The sequence below is a fragment of the Mustela nigripes genome, chromosome 9 (genome assembly GCF_022355385.1).
Source record: "Mustela nigripes isolate SB6536 chromosome 9, MUSNIG.SB6536, whole genome shotgun sequence".
NCBI classification, from domain to species: Eukaryota; Metazoa; Chordata; class Mammalia; order Carnivora; family Mustelidae; genus Mustela; species Mustela nigripes.
In genome coordinates this window covers 76,549,703-76,568,532 of record NC_081565.1, presented here as the reverse complement: position 1 = coordinate 76,568,532, position 18,830 = coordinate 76,549,703, and the positions used below count along the sequence as shown (strand labels likewise).

At 40.1% G+C, this 18,830-nt stretch overlaps 1 protein-coding gene and 1 long non-coding RNA gene across 2 annotated transcripts in view; one reads left to right on the top strand and one right to left on the bottom strand.

The window, feature by feature from the left end:
• LOC132025169 (uncharacterized) overlaps window positions 1–13,505 on the bottom strand; it is a 58,507-nt gene extending 45,002 nt beyond the window's left edge. Inside the window, exon 1 of the long non-coding RNA XR_009406446.1 lies at window positions 13,307–13,505. This is a non-coding gene — a long non-coding RNA (uncharacterized LOC132025169). The remainder of the gene's footprint in view (window positions 1–13,306) is intronic.
• Window positions 11,371–18,830, top strand: part of RORB (RAR related orphan receptor B) — a 185,750-nt gene continuing 178,290 nt past the window's right edge. The window contains exon 1 of the mRNA XM_059412318.1: window positions 11,371–11,991. Coding sequence (XP_059268301.1) covers window positions 11,985–11,991 — 7 coding nt within the window. The 5' untranslated portion in view covers window positions 11,371–11,984. The remainder of the gene's footprint in view (window positions 11,992–18,830) is intronic.

Here is an 18,830-nt window from a genome sequence, read left to right as displayed (position 1 = left end):
CCCCCCCCCCCCCCCCCCGTGTAGTTGTAGGGCTTAAAGATATGGACTAATAGCTTAGGGGTTCCAGGGTAAGAACAGCCTTGGGACTGAATTGACAAAAATACAAACAAATAAACCAACCCCTGGGCCCTACTCAGGAAACCAGTCAACTCTTTGAAGTAATCAACTGCCCTTAGCACAAATCAGTAAATGGATAGAAACACTGCGCTCACCCTCTTCTCTTTTTTCTTTACTCCTTCTTCCTTTTCTGCTCTCCATTTTAAGCCCCAGCCAAGCGTTTCCTCATTCATCACAGAATGACTAATCTGAAACATGTCCCACTAACATACAATAAGCATTAGTTATCACTCTATTAAAGACATCATAGGCCTTTCCCATTCCTCTCAAGGCTTTTGAAATCCCTGAATTCTCTTGTTTCTCTCATATGTTAGTCCCCACCTCCAAGTTCATGGTCATGTTTTTCTCTCTCCCTCTTCCAAGTCCTGGCTGTTGAGTGGAATAGAATTCACGTTCAAATAAAACACAGAATTCTTTCTCCAGATTTTCATACCAGCTGACTGAGATTTTAAGGGTCCCACCAGAGAGGTCTGATGTACTTGCTTGGAGTTTTCAAAAAGCATGCTGATTTCATCCCTTTCCTCCCAGCGTCCTCCAGAGAGGAGGATGGGCTGTGCAAAATTGGTTTGGATTGATAAAGTACTTTGCCCTTATTTAAAGAGCTCATCTTGTATCAACCTCTCTTCATTCACTAAACAGATTCCGCAGCCCTCCTCATCTGAGAGAATTGGGCCTCCCTTGTCTGCTTTGATCCAGAAAAATCATGCTTTCATTAACACAAACATCTCCTGATCTCTGCCAGTGCATTTTAGATTTTCAAATTATGTATGTGCATCATTTATCAAAATGCCGTCAAGCCCCCGGTCTGCCAAGCATTCAAACTGGGCAATCCCACGGCATGTATGTAAATTCATTCTAAGGGAGGTTGCACGGTGATTATAATCTTGGTCCCTAAAGTAGCTGCAGTTGGCTGTATACTCTTTAAGGAAAGAAATGCCGTGGTAAGTAACCAAGGACTAAATCTCAGAACATCTTAAGCAAAATGCAGATTCCCATCTATTTTCCATTTTCCCAGTAGAAAAGATGAAAACATTCTGTATTGAGAAATGATCTGACTTTGGTGAATGAGTTGGGAACAGAATAGTGTTTTTAGTGATTTGTGAACATGCAGCAATATGCCGGGAACAGTTTTGATATTTGAGAACTAGAAACACACAGGAAGTTCTTTAATCTTAATGGAAAAATCCCTGGGTCATTTGATCCACGTGCACACCTCTCAACATCATGTTTGTTTGTTTGTTTGTTTCAAATTCAAATCTTCAAAAATTGTCTTTATCTCTGTCTTTTTTTTTTTTTTTTTTGGTCCATTTTAGTCTTCACTGAAACAGAGAAAGATAAATACAACCATAAAAAGTAGCATTTTGACCACCATTTAGACCATTAGGCTCTATAATGACAGACTGTGCCCAGAATGTCAATAAAAAAAATTCTGGTGAATAAATAAAAACTGTTGCCCATGATATTGAAATTGTCAGCATGGATTTTAAAATAATAATAATGTATTCATATGTTCAACAAAATAAATGAACTAAGTGAAAGGGATTAAGAGTACACTTAATCACAATGAGCACTGAGTGATGTATAGAACTCCTGAATCACTACGTTGTACACCTGAAACTAATATGACTCTGTATGTTAACTATATGGAAATGAAAATTAAAAAAAAAAATAGATGACAAGATGGAACATTCTACCAGATAACAGGAAACTATAAAAAAAGAACCAAACAGAAATTCTAGGACTACAAAATATAGTAATTGAAACAAAGAGCAAATAGGTTTGGTAACAAACTGGAAAATACAGCCGAGGAGAGCATTAGGGAGCTGGAAGTTAGGTAAATATAAAATACCCTGATGGGAGCCTGGAGAGCTAAAAGGACAGAAACCACATAGTAAGAGGGACATATGGGGGCAAAATGAAAACATATATGTACATACAGACATACACACCATAAATAAAACATACCTGTAATGCCATCGCCCTCCAGAAGGAGAATGGGGCAAGGGCAATATTTAAGGGTAAATGTCAAAAACTTTCCAGCTGATGAGAGATACGAGGCCATAGATTCAAGAGGTGTTTCTAACTGCAGACAGGGCAATTGAAAAGAAAACCACATCTATGCACATCACAGTAAAACGACTGAAGACCAAAGACAAAGAGAAAATCCCAAAAGGACCAAAAAGGAAGATACGTTTTTTTCAAAGGAACAGCCACAACATTTGAGAACTGACTCTTGAACAGAAAAGATGTAAGACAGAAGACAATGGAATGACATGAGGAGAGTGTGAAAAAAAAGAAAACAAAAAATCCGGCAACCAGTAAAAACATCTTTCAGACATGAAGCAACATAGACATTTCTCGATAACCAAAGACTAAGCGTATTCAGCAGCCGCAGCCAACATGAAAGGGAATGCTAAAAGTAGTTCTTCAAGCAGAAGGAAAATGATCCCAAAGAGAAACACAAAAACGGAGGAAAAAATTATGTGACTAAATTTGGGGCACATCTGAAGGAATGCCGATGATACAAAATCATAATAACAATATTAGTAATATTTTACAGGGTTTAAAATATAGGTAGAACCTAAATACATGACAGTAATACTGTGAGTGGCATTCAGAGGGTTGAGGAAACTTCACAGAGTTCACTATTCTAAGGTCTTAGCATTGACTGGAATGTGGTAAGAGTATTAATTTGTATCTGTTCTAGTAATCCAAGGACACATGTTGAATCCCTAGGAGAATTACCAAAAGATTAATAAAGGATGTGTAACCACCATGCCAATAGAAGAAAAATAAATGCAATAATCCAAAATCTATTAATTCAAAGTAAGAAAGGAGGCAAAAAAGCAGAGTCATAGAGCAATTGGGAAAAATCAAATTGAAAACAACTAATAAAGTGGGAAATTAAAAATTAGTTTATATTCTGTGCATTTGTTGATTATATAGAAATAACTGGGAAGTGTGGTGGGCAGCAACATCTGTTTGCCCTGAATTGAAAAATTTGATGTTGCTAACTCATTAAACAGATTTTCCACAAGCAAGTAATAAATTTATAAATAGTTGGTGATTTTCACACGATTTTGATGTGCTAAACATTATGTAAGTATATCTCATTTTATCCTTTAGAGTTTGTTAGTCCTATTTCACATATTTTTAAAGTGCATTTTAAGCAGGTTAACTACCAGTACACATTGGAAATAGCAGACCCGGAACAGAAAACTGTTTTTGTTTGTTTTTTGTTCTTGTTTTGTTTCATTTTACTCCAGAACTGGTATACTTAATTATCCCAATATATATCAATTGTCTTTAAAAGAAAAACTTAATATCCCATGAATTTTTTTAATGTGCCCATAAGGAGACATGGAGACATCTTAGCAAATGTGTGGATCAAGAAAACAAAAATTATTACTTACGTCGCTTAAATTTTAACAATTCGCCCAAGTCATTGATTACTGAACAAACTTTTATTGAGCATGATGTCCTAAGTGTCAGGCATCATTGTAGGTCTTACTGATATAATATAAAACAACAGAAATGGGGTTCTTGCCTCATGGGGCAAATAATTTATTAATTATAAATTAGTTTTTTCCTCTATTAAGTAATAACAAGAAGACCAAAAAATAAATGATCATAAATTATGATCTGTACTAGAAAGACCACAAAGAGATGCTCTGAAAAAGAATTATAAATGAGTACTCTTTTAGGTGGTATGATGAAGGACAATTTTCTCTGAAAACATACCCTTTAAGCCAGCAGAGCTTTATAATTAGGGCAACTATATAATGTATTGCTCAGACTGGAACACTTTTGAGAATGAAAGGGGGCACTTCTAATAATTATTCTGGGGGGTCCATGCAAACCTGAATATGTTTTTGCCTTCCTTCTAAGCCACGATAAGCAGGATGGCTTATTCCTAAATGTAATGAAAAGACACTAAAATGTTTTAGCAAGAGGTTATTTATCATGTGACTTACATTTTTTAAAGTTCTCTCTAGCTGCCAACTAGAAAATATGTAGGTTAAGGGGCAAAGTAGAGACAGAGAGACAAACTCTGAGAACATGGTACACATATACGTAGGCGAGGGACCGTAACATGAATTAAGAGGCAGGAATATAGAGAAAAATAGCCAAGTCAAGATAAGTCTTGCAGTGCATCAGCAGCTAAGATGAAGTTGTATAAAATCTTCCCCTTATATTCTAATTCATATTGTAATAGACAGGACAAGATTATCTTACAGTTTTGTCAGGTGAACTGGAAAGGGGTTCTTCAGGAGCATTAACAGAGATACGAAGGAGAAATTGCTCACCTGGAGGAAAAAACCTTCAGGACAAATAAAAAAAAAAAATCTTAAAAAAAAAATAAATAAAAATAAAAATCTTCCCATTAAGCAGCTCCTCTTGTCTTCTCTACCAACCCCAGTTTTGAGGATTTGCCCAATTCTTACAATTAGTAGGTTTGTGTGCATTTTCATAAAGGCTATTAATTTTTTGTGCAGCAGTATTTCCTCCAGTCTGTTGTGTGTATTTTTACTTTATTTGCAGGACTTTTGCCATTCAAATATTCTTTTTTTTAGTTCTTATATAGGAAAATACATCTAACTTCTTTATAGGCTCTGGGTTTACTAATTTGGAAAAGTTTGCCCCTATCCAAAACTATCCAGACCTATCCAAAACTTTACATAAATGTACATAAAAATGTAACCTTATTATTTTAGGTTTTAACTTCTACATTTTATTTAAATCCTTAATCCTTCTGAACTGTACTTTTGTATGTGATATGAAACAGAACTCTAGCGTTACCCATAATATTAAAATGCATCATATTTTCTAATCTGAACCTAAATTCCCTTTTGATTTTTATATAAAGTTCTTTATATAAAGTTCTTATTAAATCAATTTCTGTATGCTCTGGTACTTATCTACTTTTATGACAATATATCTTATTTTTATTGGAATGACTTTAGAGTAAGTTTTGGTAAGGGAAGTCCCCTGCACTAATCTCCTTTTTTTCTATTTTGGTCTTCTTGAAAAAGACTTTTTTATCATATACACACATGCACACACAGGAGTATTTACTTCTTATAAATAAAACAAACAGTACAAAATACATGGCATGAAACATTATAATCCTCATTCTCCCTCTAGTTCCTCCAATTACTCCCTATTTAAATGTTAGTGTATTTTCTAGTTTTTATACATTTAAATTCATTCTGGACTAATCTTATTTGTAAAAGTAATTTCATTAGCTATTCACAGGCATTTCTTCTTCTAAAGAACCCTTAAAATATTTCAGTCTAGTTCCATAAAATACAGTGTAGCTCAATCTCTTAGTATTTAGTATCTGAAACACTGGCAGCCCAATACTTAGTTCCTTTGATGTTTTAGAATCAACCTGTTTTGGTAGAGCTTGTAAGGTTGCAAAAAAAGAGATCCACCCAATCTAGCTTATATAAATGAGGATTTGTTATATTTAAGTCTTCAAGGATTGTAATTTAAAAATTGGGGGGGTTTACCAAAGTATAATAGCAGGACAAGCACTAAACTGAGACATGTTTCACTGATGATCCAACTCTCAAACTGAACTAAATCATTAAACAAGTAGTTTAGAACACCAGGTACTGGATACCAAACTGAAAATGACAGAGTCACTGTCCTTAAGATGCTCATTGCATTCAAGATGAGCACCAGGTGATGTATGGAAGTGCTGAATCATCATATTGTACGCCTGAAACTAATATTACACTGTATGTTAACAACTGGAATTTAAATAACAACTTTTAAAAAAAGATACTCACTGTATAATGAGGAAAATGGGATGCAGAAAAAAATGTAACTTGCATGGGGTCACACAGGTAAATTAATTGCCAATTGAGACCTAGACCCAATATTTTCCCCCTACAGGTGTTTTCAAACCCCGATAGCTCAACAAAGTTGCTGTCTTTATCTATTCCGTTTCTTGATTTTAGTCTCAGAAGAAGAGGTGCCCCTTACCAAAGCTTGCCCATGACCACTGATCTCATTTCTCCAGACCCTCTTTTTGGATCTATAATTACCCATTTTGTTCAGTCCCGAGCTTATATAGAATGAAAGAAATGTGCTCTCTCTCTCTCTCTCTCTCTGTGTGTGTGTGTGTGTGTGTGTGTGTGTGTGTGTAGAGAGAGAGGGAGAGCAAACACTTGATCTACCATCTTTTCAAACTAACCACCCACCCCTCTCCCATCCGCAAAACGATTTGAAAGGATAATCCAAACACTGCCCTGCTTCCATCCGTGTCTTAATAGCTCTTCATTCCTCACTCCTGAAGGTTTCCTGAGAATCACTAATAACTTTCTAATCAACAAACCTGATGGCCCTTGAGTTCTTTGCCTATCTGACATTGCCGATCATTCCTTCTTTCTTAAAACTTTCCTACTTTGACTTCTCTGAGATCGATGCAGGCCACCATTCCCCAGCCATTCTCTTATTCACTGGCGTATCCCTCCACCCTACCTATTAAAAAGAGACATTTGGTTTCTTCTCATATTATTCTGCTTCTCCTTAATGTCTTAAGAATCTTTATTTTCACCTCTTAACAATTTCCAAATCTCCGGTTCTACACTCCCAACCATCTGTTGGACTTTGTCACCAGTACACACCAAACCTGAAAATTAATCTCAGCATGTTCCCCTATTTATTCAAGAACCTACTCTGCCTTCCTTCCTTATTTCTGTTAATGGTATATTCATTCTACCAGCTTCCTACTCATGAAGATCTAGTTTGACTTCTCCCTCACTTTAACCAACACACTGCCCACCAGCACCACCATATAATCGTGAACTAGACTTTGTAGCTTTTGGCTGTCAAAATTTATCCAGCCTTTCTCTTTTTTCATTTCTACTCATGCCATTTTAATTCAGACCCACATTATCTATGACCTGAAATATTTATTACAGAAGTATTTCCTAGAGTCCATGATGGACCTGAATCCAGCATTAGATAATTATTAAATAAATTTTTCACAGTATCCTTTTATCTTCAAAGTCAAAATTCACTGTTCTTTGTTTAATGGCACTTAGCAAATAACTAGCTTTAGTCCTAGAGTGTGTGGACATGCTATACTGTGCAATGGGCAAGAGTGCAAATATCCATTTATTCACCTGCAAGTATATTTTGAGCATCTACTGGTTGCTAGGTAAGATCCTAGATTCTGGGGATTCAGTACTGAAAAAATAAAAATCAGGAAAGTTCCCATACTCATGGAACTTAACATTTCAGAGGCTATGTCTGGGTTTGAGTCATGGATCCAACATCTTTAGATTTGTGATCTTAGGCAAGTTCCTTGACCATTCTAAGCCTGTGTTTCTTTATCTTTAAAAAAAAAAAAAAAAAAAGGGAACGTGTTAGGGGGTGAGCTACAATATACACCATGTAGGCTTTTATAGGAAATAGAAATCGAATAGGCTGATAGATCATGTGGTTCATCTAATAAATGTTAGTTCTTCTTTTTTCCTTAGTTATTTATTTTGTCATTTTCTGAAAGCTTACCTTACCTCTTACCCCACTGGGGTTCATTTTGTTTTGTCCCACACATACTCTTTCCAATGTATTACATAAAGCACCAACTATTCATTTTTAGTATATTTTCCCTTTTTTCGTTCTGAAAAGTTGTTGAAATTGCATCCATACTTAAAAATGAAGTAGAACTTAAAAGTACTAAAAGACTATGAAGATCCACCTGATATTATAACTAAGAATAGTAATAAGTATGAAAATAACCAAGTTTTGCTTTCTTTTGTGATTATGTAACCAAACCCAAACATCATTTTTTTTTCTTCCCCAAATTAGGAGAGTTTAAAATAGAAATGAATGAATGAAAGAAAAGAGAAAAGAGAAAATCTCTTCCCTCTCCTTCTTTCCAAACTCACCTCTCCCGCCCCCAACCTTACCTCCCATTCATTAGAAACTAAGAAAGAAGAGATCTTATTCAGGTCTTTGCTGTATTTCTGATTCACACCTAGTGGACGAAAGAGTGGAAAGCATCCATTCAACCAATAGTTATCAAGCACGTATAAAGTACCAAGAGCTCTTCCAACTCTAGGGAAGTACTTTCCTGGAGCTTCCATTCTCAAGAAGCCTAGCTCTGTTGAAGCTGCTGGGATTGTAGTAATTACCTCCATGAGAATACACTTACACTTGCAGAGGATATTGGAGCTAATCTGGACAATTCTCAGTCTACTAGAGAAATCTGTATAGTAGAGCATCTTTACCAAATCTTTCATTCAATCTTTCTTGGGTCCCCCTGGCAACAGTAAGCTCAGTACTTCACCATTTCCATTTTTAATAGGCTTAAATATTTAGCATATGGTGAACCACTACTTCCTATTTGGGTTCAAACATTTTAGGATTGAAATAATCCTAAATGCTATGTTCACCCTATCTAGTTGCTCAAAATAAACCCTGCCTCTTTCAAGATATTTCTTCTCATTATTACTCTGTAGCCTTACAGCTAAATCTGAGGGGTGGTGATATGTCCAGGGAGCAGGTTAACAGGAACATAAGTGAAATTATATCAGTTCTTCAGGTTAAGTACAGTGCTGTGACCTACTGATTTTCATTTAAAATCATCAACTTAGAACATTCTTCAGACCCAGGGACAAAAGCAGAGTTTCAAGATTATAGAAAACCAAATTGTTGCATGATCATCCAAGTAAAGTGACCAACCCTGCCCTTCATGTGAACAAGGTCATTATATCCATATATTATTATTATTATGCTAATCAAAATACGGATAGTTGCTGGCAGATAGGTTACAAAAACACCAGATTATACATAAGTATTTTAAGACTTCTGGAAAATGGTGATTTCTTTAACTTAAGTCCTGAATATTTATTTTACACAAATAGGTTCCATTCAGTTGACATAATTTGCAACTTATTAGGAAAGCTCAAGAACTCAGTTTTTCATTTTTGGTAAGATCCAGACTATCCCAGATCACCACAATATATCCAGTGATCAACATTTATTCCACTCTAAAAAGGAAATACTTTTGTACCACTATATATAATTTAATTCACCTTTTTAAATGATATAATTTAAGTCTTTATTTCTAATTAATAATTTTCCCAAAAGTTTTCAAAAGGGACTAAGAACTATGTGGTACAGTTCTAAGCAAAATTATGCTTTGTTGAACCGACAAAGCAAAGGGCATTTAAAAATGTATAGGAGGGGGGAAAGGCACTTATCATATATGTGTTGGCTATCTTTCTTAAGAATTATAGATATTACAGCAGTAAAAGAAATTTAAGAATTCAATAAATGTTCAGAAACTTAAGACTACAAGAGTTAAAATTCCTGAATTTCGATATTTCTCTTTAATCAGAAATAGAAACTAAAATAATCACAATAATAATAATAACAGTGTTTACAAAGGCTTTAAAGAACTTCAGCATTCCTGTGTCTCTGCTTGAAGCACATAAAATTAAAATGATGTAGTCACAATTTGTTTCTTGACTATTTTATATTCAGTAATTTTTAATGAAGCAACTAAATTAGGCATAACTTAGTGTAGCTTTAATGTAGTTATGATGAATATATTTTACTTGATTAAAAATGATAAAACCAGGGAGCCTTAAATATTATCTTAAAAGATTAACTACTGTGTCAATTACAAATCTAGGGGAAAGGTATTTATAAGGGAATAACTATTCTGAACAGTAACTTCCTTTTGTTCATTTCATTTAATTAAAGACTCAATCAACTTTTACTCTTAATACTAAAATTTTCCTAAATTACACATTGGCTTGCAAATGGAAGGGCATATAGCAGGGCTAAGTCAATTTAGCACTAGAGAAGATTCAGCAAGTAATCTAATCCATTTTTTATTTAAACAGGGGGGAACAAACTACTTGGCAGTGTAGGGTGCAGTAATTAACTAAATGATCGCCAATTCTGCATTGCACTTTGTGTTACATGACATAATATGAATAAATTCCAGTAAAAATAAAATTAGTTGCACAGGTGAACGATGATGAGGCCTGCTCTACCAACAAGTACACTAATGAGTAGGAACCTCAATGCCTTAAGACTGACTAGAAGCAGCAAAATTTTTCCCTTTTAGGGGGCTGATTAACCTACTGAGATGGGGGACCAGGGACCAGAGATGAGGTCACTATATTTACTGTCTCCACCGAGAGGGGGAAACTTGCAAAGGTACAGTTTTGATATATACATTGAATTTTTATCAAAATAAATAAATAAATGGTCACAATAAATAAATAAATGGTCATAGACGACAGTTTTCACCTAAGGAATACAAAATACTTACGTTTAATTGCCTGTCTCTAATAAATAGGTAACTATCTTCTCATAGCAAGTGGGCTTAAAATTTCTCCCTCCTAGAGCCCTGCACCTTTATCAAATAAACAGCACCGCAGGAGCATACCTCTGGCCATTTCCCTGGCATCAGTAAGGTAGCCACAGTCAGCTGGGACTGTTATCCTTGAATAGGGTAGCCCAATGCCAAGAGATTTCCGAATGCTAACAGAAATTTCTTTGGGGAAAAAAAAAAAAAGGAAGTAATAAAAAAATTTTAAAATAATGTTTAAAAAGTGAAGTAATCTTAGTGTGTCGTGTTTTCTGTTTTTAGGATTCAGGGCGGGAAGCATCTGAAAGATGGTTTAAAAGGAAGCGGAGGGCACTTGCACGGGACTGCATTTTGGTTATGCTCAAAGTGAGGGAAGTTGCTTTGCATTATTCTACTAAAACTGAAGCGTCCTGTTCACGGAAACCCCCGCCAGAGATCTGGAGTTTACCGAAAGAGGACTCTGCAGAGCGCGGCCAGAAATTCAAAACTATCGGCGCAGGCAGTCGCTGCGAGAGAGGGACGGAACGTGGGACCCGGGGAGCCCCACGTCTCTCGCCTCTAAAAGGACTGGTCAGTGCCTTCTCCCTCCTCCTGGAGTCGCAAGTGAATGTCACCTGCCGGTCTGCCCCCCTCTCTGGGGCGCTCCCTCTCCCTTGCCCTGTTCGGACAGTGTCTAGTGACCAGCGTCAGCTCCGGCCGTCGCCGGGCTGCCGGGTCCCTAACCCCCGCCTCTCCCCGGGAAGCGCGGCCCCTCCCCCTGGCCGCGGCCCCTCCGAGCGCTGCCGGGCGCTGATAGGCGGCGACGCTGACAGGAGGCGGGGCCTGGAAGTCCCGGCCAAACCCGCCCTCGCGTATAAGCCCCTTCTCGGCTCTCTCTCTCCATCTCTCTCCTCTTTCTCTCTCGCTCCCTTCCTCCCTGTAACTGAACAGTGAAAATTCACTGGATCCGCTAACAGGCACAGATGTCATGTGAAAACGCACATGCTCTGCCATCCACACCGCCTTTCTTCCTTTTCTGTTTCCTTTTTTTCCCCCCTTGCTCCTTCTCCTTCTTCTTTGTAACTAACAAAACCACCACCAACTCCTCCTCCTCCGGCTGCTGCCCTTCCTCCTCCTCCTCAGTCCAAGTGATCACAAAAGAAATCTTCTGAGCCGGAGGCGGTGGCATTTTTAAAAAGCAAGCACATTAGAGAGAAAGGAGGAAAAAAAAAAAAAAAAAAGCAAAACAAAACCCAGGCACCAGCCAGACAGCACATTTCTTTTTTCGCCCTTCCTGAAAACAAACAACCAAACAACCATCAAAACAGTCATCACCACCATCATCAAAACTGTTAACACAGCGGCGGCGGCGGCGGCGGCAAACGTCACCCTCCGGCCAAGGCGTCCGCCTAAAGGGATGGTTTTCTCGGCGGAGCAGCTCTTTGCCGACCACCTTCTTCACTCGTGCTGAGCAGGATTTTTGGCTCTCCGGGGTTCGGGCTGGGAGCAGCTTCATGACTACGCGGAGCGGGAGAGCGGCCACACCATGCGAGGTAAGCGAGCCCGCGGACTCCGAGGCTCCCCGGGTCCGGCCAACTCCAGCCAGATGGGGAGATGGGGGAGGGGAGCGCACCCTGCAGAACGGGAAGAAGGTTCTCGGGGCGCAGGTCTGGAGTTCGCGTTCGCAGGTGGGCTACAAATGGCCTGGGCGTAGAAAGTTGTGGGAAGGTGTCGATGCCTCTCGGGAGTTCTGGAGGGACGCAGGAGGGCGCTTTTTGGAGAGAGGAGCGACGCTAGTTGCTTCCTCCCAGTCCATGAGTTGCACTGAACCATTTCGGCTTGTCACTCTCGGGTGCGGAAGCGGACGCCGGATGGAGGGAGAGTCGAAGGGGGCTGCCTCGCGACCGAAGCGGCTGGAAGCGCCCGGCGCGTCGTGGTGGCCCGCCGGGGTTGGGTGCGCTGGGCGCACTGGCAGGCGGCGGGGCGCGAGCGCGCGGGCACACAGACTCCGGGTTAGTAGGCCCGCCAGCGTCCCGGCCGGCTATTATGTCCCTTCGTGGGAGTGGTAGGCAGAGGGGCGGTGTCGCGGGACTGGACGCGGATTCTGGGATCGTCCCCTGCGTGGGTCCCTTGCGCCGGCGCTGCGCCCTGGCCAGGTCCGCGTGCTAGAGCCCGCGCGGTCCGGGGACGAGCGCCGCCCCGAAAAAGTTGCGCGGAGAAAGTTCCAGAGTATAAGAGAGCCCGCGCTACCCACGGTGGAGAAGGTTCTTTCGTCAAAGCGCCGCTGCGGGAGGCGTGCTGGGTGAGCCCCTGAGCCAAGACCCCCAGCGGCGACAGCAGTGGCAAATCCCTGGGGCAAGCTGGCAGCTGTGGGGCGGCGCGCCGGGGACAAGGGAAAGATACCTCCCTTGGGTACCCCATGGGCTGCTCTAGTGGATGGCCTGCCCGCCTTTAGGGAATCACTTTGTCCGTCTCTTCCCCTACAGTGCTGGGACCTTCAGGTTTCCTGCGCGCTGTGCTCGGACCCGCTCTCCCCCACTTTCGGCTTGGCCACAACTTCACTCTTTCTTGGAGAGCCGGCCGGGTGCCAGCGTGCCATGGGGATATGTGCAAGTCTCTGGGCACCTGCCTCACACCGTTTTTCTTCCTGGCCACTCTATGGCTCTTTGTGGGGCTCTCCACTACCCTTCGCACGCCCTTCTGGTGCTGGCAACAGAAAGTCGAAGACGGCTAACCCGCGGGCCTCCCTACATCCCTGACCCGGCGACAGGTGGACTAGGCAGGTAGAACTTGGGAAGGTGGGGCTGCAAACATTCATCGCCTTCCACCGGGCAGTGTACACCTCTCACTCACTCCCCCAACACTTACCTCTTTAGAAGGGCCCCGAGGGGGTGGCGACACGTTCTCCCTGCTCCGTACACAGTGAACCCTGGAGCCTGGACGCTAGGGCAGGGATTGGGTTAGCTGGTGCTCTGGGACGTGGCAGGAAAGGGAAGGAGGAGGAGGAACCGAGAGGTTGTCCGGGGAAGTGGATGGGAGGGAGATAGCGGAAGATCAGGGACAGGGACGCCCTAATGGGATGATTGACCCGCGCCCTGGGAGTGGGAGCTCCGGTTTGTGCGAAATGTTGAATGTACCAGTTGGGGGTTTGGTCACATGCTCCACTGTCCACATACTCTCAAATCTGTACTTGGGCAATTGACAAGTACAGAACCCTTAAGTGAAAGACGCCCCGGTCTTTGTTTTTCTTTTTCTGCCTCATCTCACCACCATCCGCTCTCCTTTCCCTTTCTTCTGCTCTGATCTGGGGCTACCAGTTCGCCCTTCCCTTACTTCTCCCCTTCCAACATTTCTCGGTTGGCTGGGTTGTGTTCTGAAGGTCCGAAACCACGCGTCACCTTCTCTCCGACCCGGCACTAGGACCTGCGGGGTAAAAGCCGCTCACTCTCCCCTTAAACTGAAGAAAACGGAGCAATGTGGGGGCAGGAGCGGGTTGTAGCTTGATCGCGCTGCTCCTGAAGGAGCAGTATGCAAAGGCAGTCCGGGTTCGCCACCGTGCTCGCTTCGGGGGTCTCTGGCAGCCGGAAGGGTTGAAAGCCAGGCGCTCGCTAGTGCTCACCCTTAGAAAGCAGTCGAAACCCCGCTTTCCAGAAGGCATCACCCTAGCCAGGCTGCCCAGTGGAGTTTACAGGTCTTAACTTAAGGCGCCTCTCTGGCGGCCCCGGGGTGGGGTGGGGCGGCTGTCACTGGAGAAAAAGCAAGCTTACAAAGTGGCAGAGTCCCTTTCTCTACCTCCCGGGCTCTCCTTTCCTGACCCCTTACTGTTTCTCTTCTGCCTGCGTCCCTAGGCATTTCCTACAGGCTCTGCCCACCCGCAACATCAGGGGTTATTCTTAAGGATAGGCTGAGAAAGGGTCCGGGCTCCTCAGACCTCTTGTGAGAGTCAGGGGTTGAACTTGAGTGTGAACTTGAGAAGTGAGAGCGGAAACAAATCAGCTTTCTCTTGTGCCTGGGCTACGAATCAGCCTACATCAGGGGGAGGGGATGGTTTTTGAACTCAGCTTTACAGCGTATCCACTCCATTTCTCCAATACACCCCCCCAACACACACACACACACTCACACACACACACACACACACACACACTATCCCCAGGTGGTCCCCGTCAGTGCCTTGGCCTCTGATTCACTGTTTGCAGTTGGCAACTATCCTGAATCAGGACGCTTTGTGCGACATAAACTTGGTCCCGGATTAAGTGGTCGCCCTCAGGACCAATCCAGATGACCCACCTTCCACGTCCGTCAGCACAACCTCCCTCCCCCCGACCCCCACCCCGCCGCCCCCCACCCCGCCGCCCCCGGCAGGTCTACAATAGTTAAGAAATTTTGTCCTCAGGGAAGCTCTGGGGTAAGAAAGGGGTTAAGAGCTCTGATCTTTGAGGTCATTGTGTGCCCAGTGCTGAACTGATTCGTCCGGAGCTAGAGCTTCGAGGCTTACTCTGGGCTGGCCTGGGGCGAAGGAAGTTGTCTTTGGTGGCGCACAAAGCATTTCACCCTTTGTCTGCTAGAGGGTACCACATGAGTTCTAGTGATGCTACTTCACAGATTGCGTTTTTGAAAAGAATAACTTCTGAAGACGGAAGGGAGGACTTTTAATTGGGTCCATCCATAGGTGAGAAATGAGTGAGCCCAGGTGTAGGTTTCAAGACTCCTTCCTGAGAGGCCTGTCCGCGGTTTATTGCACAAGCGCAGGGAAATGGGAGGATTTTTCAGCCCTGCCTCCACAGAAAACCCTGCTTCCCAAAACAGGGGCACAGATGTCGTCGCAATCAATAGGTGATTGTGGCTCCTACGGATTAGAAATCTGGTTTTTATGCTTGCTGTAAACAAGGATGGGGCTTGGCTTTTCTGAAGCCCAGTTTTCATCTATTATTTTCAGGTAGTTAATTTTTATTAACTGCTAACTTTAGAAAAGCAGCAGCTTGCTCTCAGGGGTATGGTGGCCCTTTGGAAGTCTGGAGCTCTAAAAGTCTTCCTGGCCAGGCCTTTAGATTTCCTAAACGAATTCTCTATCTTAATTTCCCCCACGAATCCCAATTAAATATTTCTAAACAGAATTCCCATTTTAATTTCCTTCACAAATCCCAATTAAATATTTCTAACCAAGATTCCACCTTCCACAATTAAAAAAAAAAAATGCTGGAAGGACATCTCTGTCAATAGTCCCTTAATAATTGTTCATTAAGTAATCCAGTAAGCTGTCTTACTGGATTCCAAGAAAAGTGAAGGTTTAAACATTTTAAAGAAAAATACTAAAGCTCTGTTTCAAGTATTGTTGGAAAAAAATAGTAAGCCAGAAAAATAAAATATTTTCTTAGGTGGTTACAACCTGGGACTCTTTCCTCCCCCCATCCCCATCATCCTGAGTGAATCTACAGCAAGTATTATGACACAGGAGTGTTTGACATCCTCAGCTTTTGGGAGATGTATTAGTGGCACCAAGGCTTTTTACTTTTCTAGATGCTCAGATAATCAGGAGGTGGAAAACCAGGATGGAAATATAAAGGGAGAAATACTGAACAGCAGGCCTCATAAACATGAGGGATACAAGATTAAAACTCCTTTGTTAGGATTCATTTAAAACTTAGAAGTCCTGGATTTTGCTTTAGCTATACTGTTTAGAAAACCCTTGAAGATCTTTATATGAAGCTTTGCTTTAATGTAAATAACATGTTTACTTTATAATCATCAAATATGAATGCTAACATTTTCTCATTTTGGTAACTATTTGTTAAATACTAAACTATTAGCAGCCTTAAAAGTGATTATTATGGTGTGTATGTAGTGCAAATACACTGTATTTCAAATTTAAATGTTACAAAATCATGAAACCTAGTTTTACCACAACAGGGACTTTATAGCACCAAGAAAATATTGAGTTTTAGGGTTGGTCGTCATGAAAATGACATTGGAATTGTGTCATAATACCTACTTTTCCCCTAAAAGTAGCATATATAGAGTTGACACCAGGATTTTAACGTGATTTGGGGTTTTCTAGGTAAAAAAGACAAGTAAAACTTTCTTTTCAGCTATTATATCACATTTTACAAACTTGTGTCCACCTTTTAGAAATGTCTTGTGGACATTGTAGGTTTTATATTTTTTACTACAATAGTCTGAAAAAATAGAAGTGTGAATCACAACACATTAACTAGATTTTTTCACAGCAATGAATAATATACCTCTAATTTGAAGGACATATTATAGCATTCAGTTAATACAGAGTTTGAAATTATTCTAATAAATTATCAAGTTAAAAAAATTCAACATATGTAGGTGTGCTGGTGTTCTGCAAATTTGTAAATAAAGTAAGGTTCTAAATTGTGAAGAATAGCATCATTGTTGTTGTAATCTAAGCCTGACAGATAATTATACAAGGAAATAGGAGAATTAGTTCCAAAGTTAAAACTATCAAATTCTGGCCAGATTGTTAACAAAGCAAAGGTGATGAGCATGTATGTTAATAATGCAAAAGTTATTAGTGATTGAGGTGACTTAGTATGTACATATTTATTCCTGTCATTCTATTATTGAGAAAAGAATTTCTTAAGACTAAATCATTTTTGTATTTATTCTACAAAGGCATTGAAAGTTTTAAGTTAGATCGCTATTAATTTAATGTAACTGACATTAATGAACCATTTTATTGTGATGTTAAGTATACAGAAAAGTAAATGTAGGGAGTGAACACTGTGCTAAATAATTAATATTTATTCTCAATATAGTTTTACTATTCCATCCATTCTTATCTAAGGGATAGAAATTAAGTACACAAATGAAATAAGTCTTTTTTAATGTAATGAATAATGACCTTTGATAAAATGAGCGCTCTACACATAAAGTATTATTCCTGTAATTTTGTAATCATCTTTCAATTACAGCTTCTTGCAAATATTTATCTTACTTTGAATAGAATCTCTGACTTAACAGAATCCCTAGCAGATAATAGCAGTCTTTGGAGGCGTCTGTTGATACACACTGATACACAATATGTATATGTATGTGCCTATAACCACCCACTCAGACAAGAAGAATGAATATTTGAGAGAGAAAATCATTCTTATCTTTGCTTTCACAATCCAGACTTCCAAATTCAAACATATTTAGAGAAACAGACGCAACTTTCCAGAGCATTCAAAAGGAAGAAATGAATACATGTGGTACTTGAGTTGCATAAAAAGAAACTGTTAATAGCATCTATTTATAAATAATCTACACAAAACTCCATTATACTACCTAATGATAATTGGAGAGAAAAGGAATCAAAGAATTCAGGACTGCCAAATAAATAAAATATTCCCTCTCAAATTAAGCTACAGATTCATAGCTAACAAGGCTTATGCCATGAATTGAAGGATGCCTCTTTTGTAGCACAAGACAAAGGGAGCATAGAGGAATAAATATTGATTGAACTAATCATCTGATGAATAGAAATGAGATTTACCAGTGCACCAATATAATAGGCTATGTTAACTAGTTCTTTCATAGCGCATATGCTGCCCTTTCAACCCCTGACCCCATCCATTCATTTCTTAATGAGGGAAACCACAGGTGTTATAACGGCATTTATAGTGAATCAAGCTAAATATAATAACCATGTGGTTAACTAATGGCATTGAGGGGGTGGATTCTTATGAAAAGAAATATTGTGATCATAGTGTCCCAAAATTATTATGCATTGCAAGCCACGTAGAACTTTTGGCTTGCTCTGGTCACCTTTAAAATATATTTCTGTGCCCGTCAATATTTCAAGTCCTAGATTTATTTTCCCCTTAACAAGTGCAGTTTTAGTCATGCTTATCTGAGGAGTCAAAAATGGTATTCAGTATATATATTTTACCTACATTGCTTAATACTTTGCAGAGTAAGCATTGAAAGCATTTAAAAATAACACTTGGAAGGTATACTGTTTTATACTTAACATAACATGCATTTTTCTTGATTAGTGCTTATTTCTTAAATATTGGAAAACTCTAACTTTATAATAATTATTACAATTATGTGATAAATTTTGTTTTAAATTAAATTAGGATGTTCTTGGCTTAGGCAGGCTCTTACAAAGGCCAAAACAAACATGTTACCTTTCTTCAAAGCATGAGGCTAAAAACTTGTCCAGAAACATACCCTTATAAAAGTGCAAAGATAATTTGTTTCGACTTAAGCATGTTCACCTCTACATCATGAATATCTTATTAACTGGATGGGTATGCTTTGTAAGTTACTTTGCTAAAAGAGTATTTGTTGATGTCATTTTTGTGTGTGATTAGTTACATCATGTGGTCCTGAGTTATATTTCTCTAATTCAGAGGAATTACAGACATCAGCAAAGAAA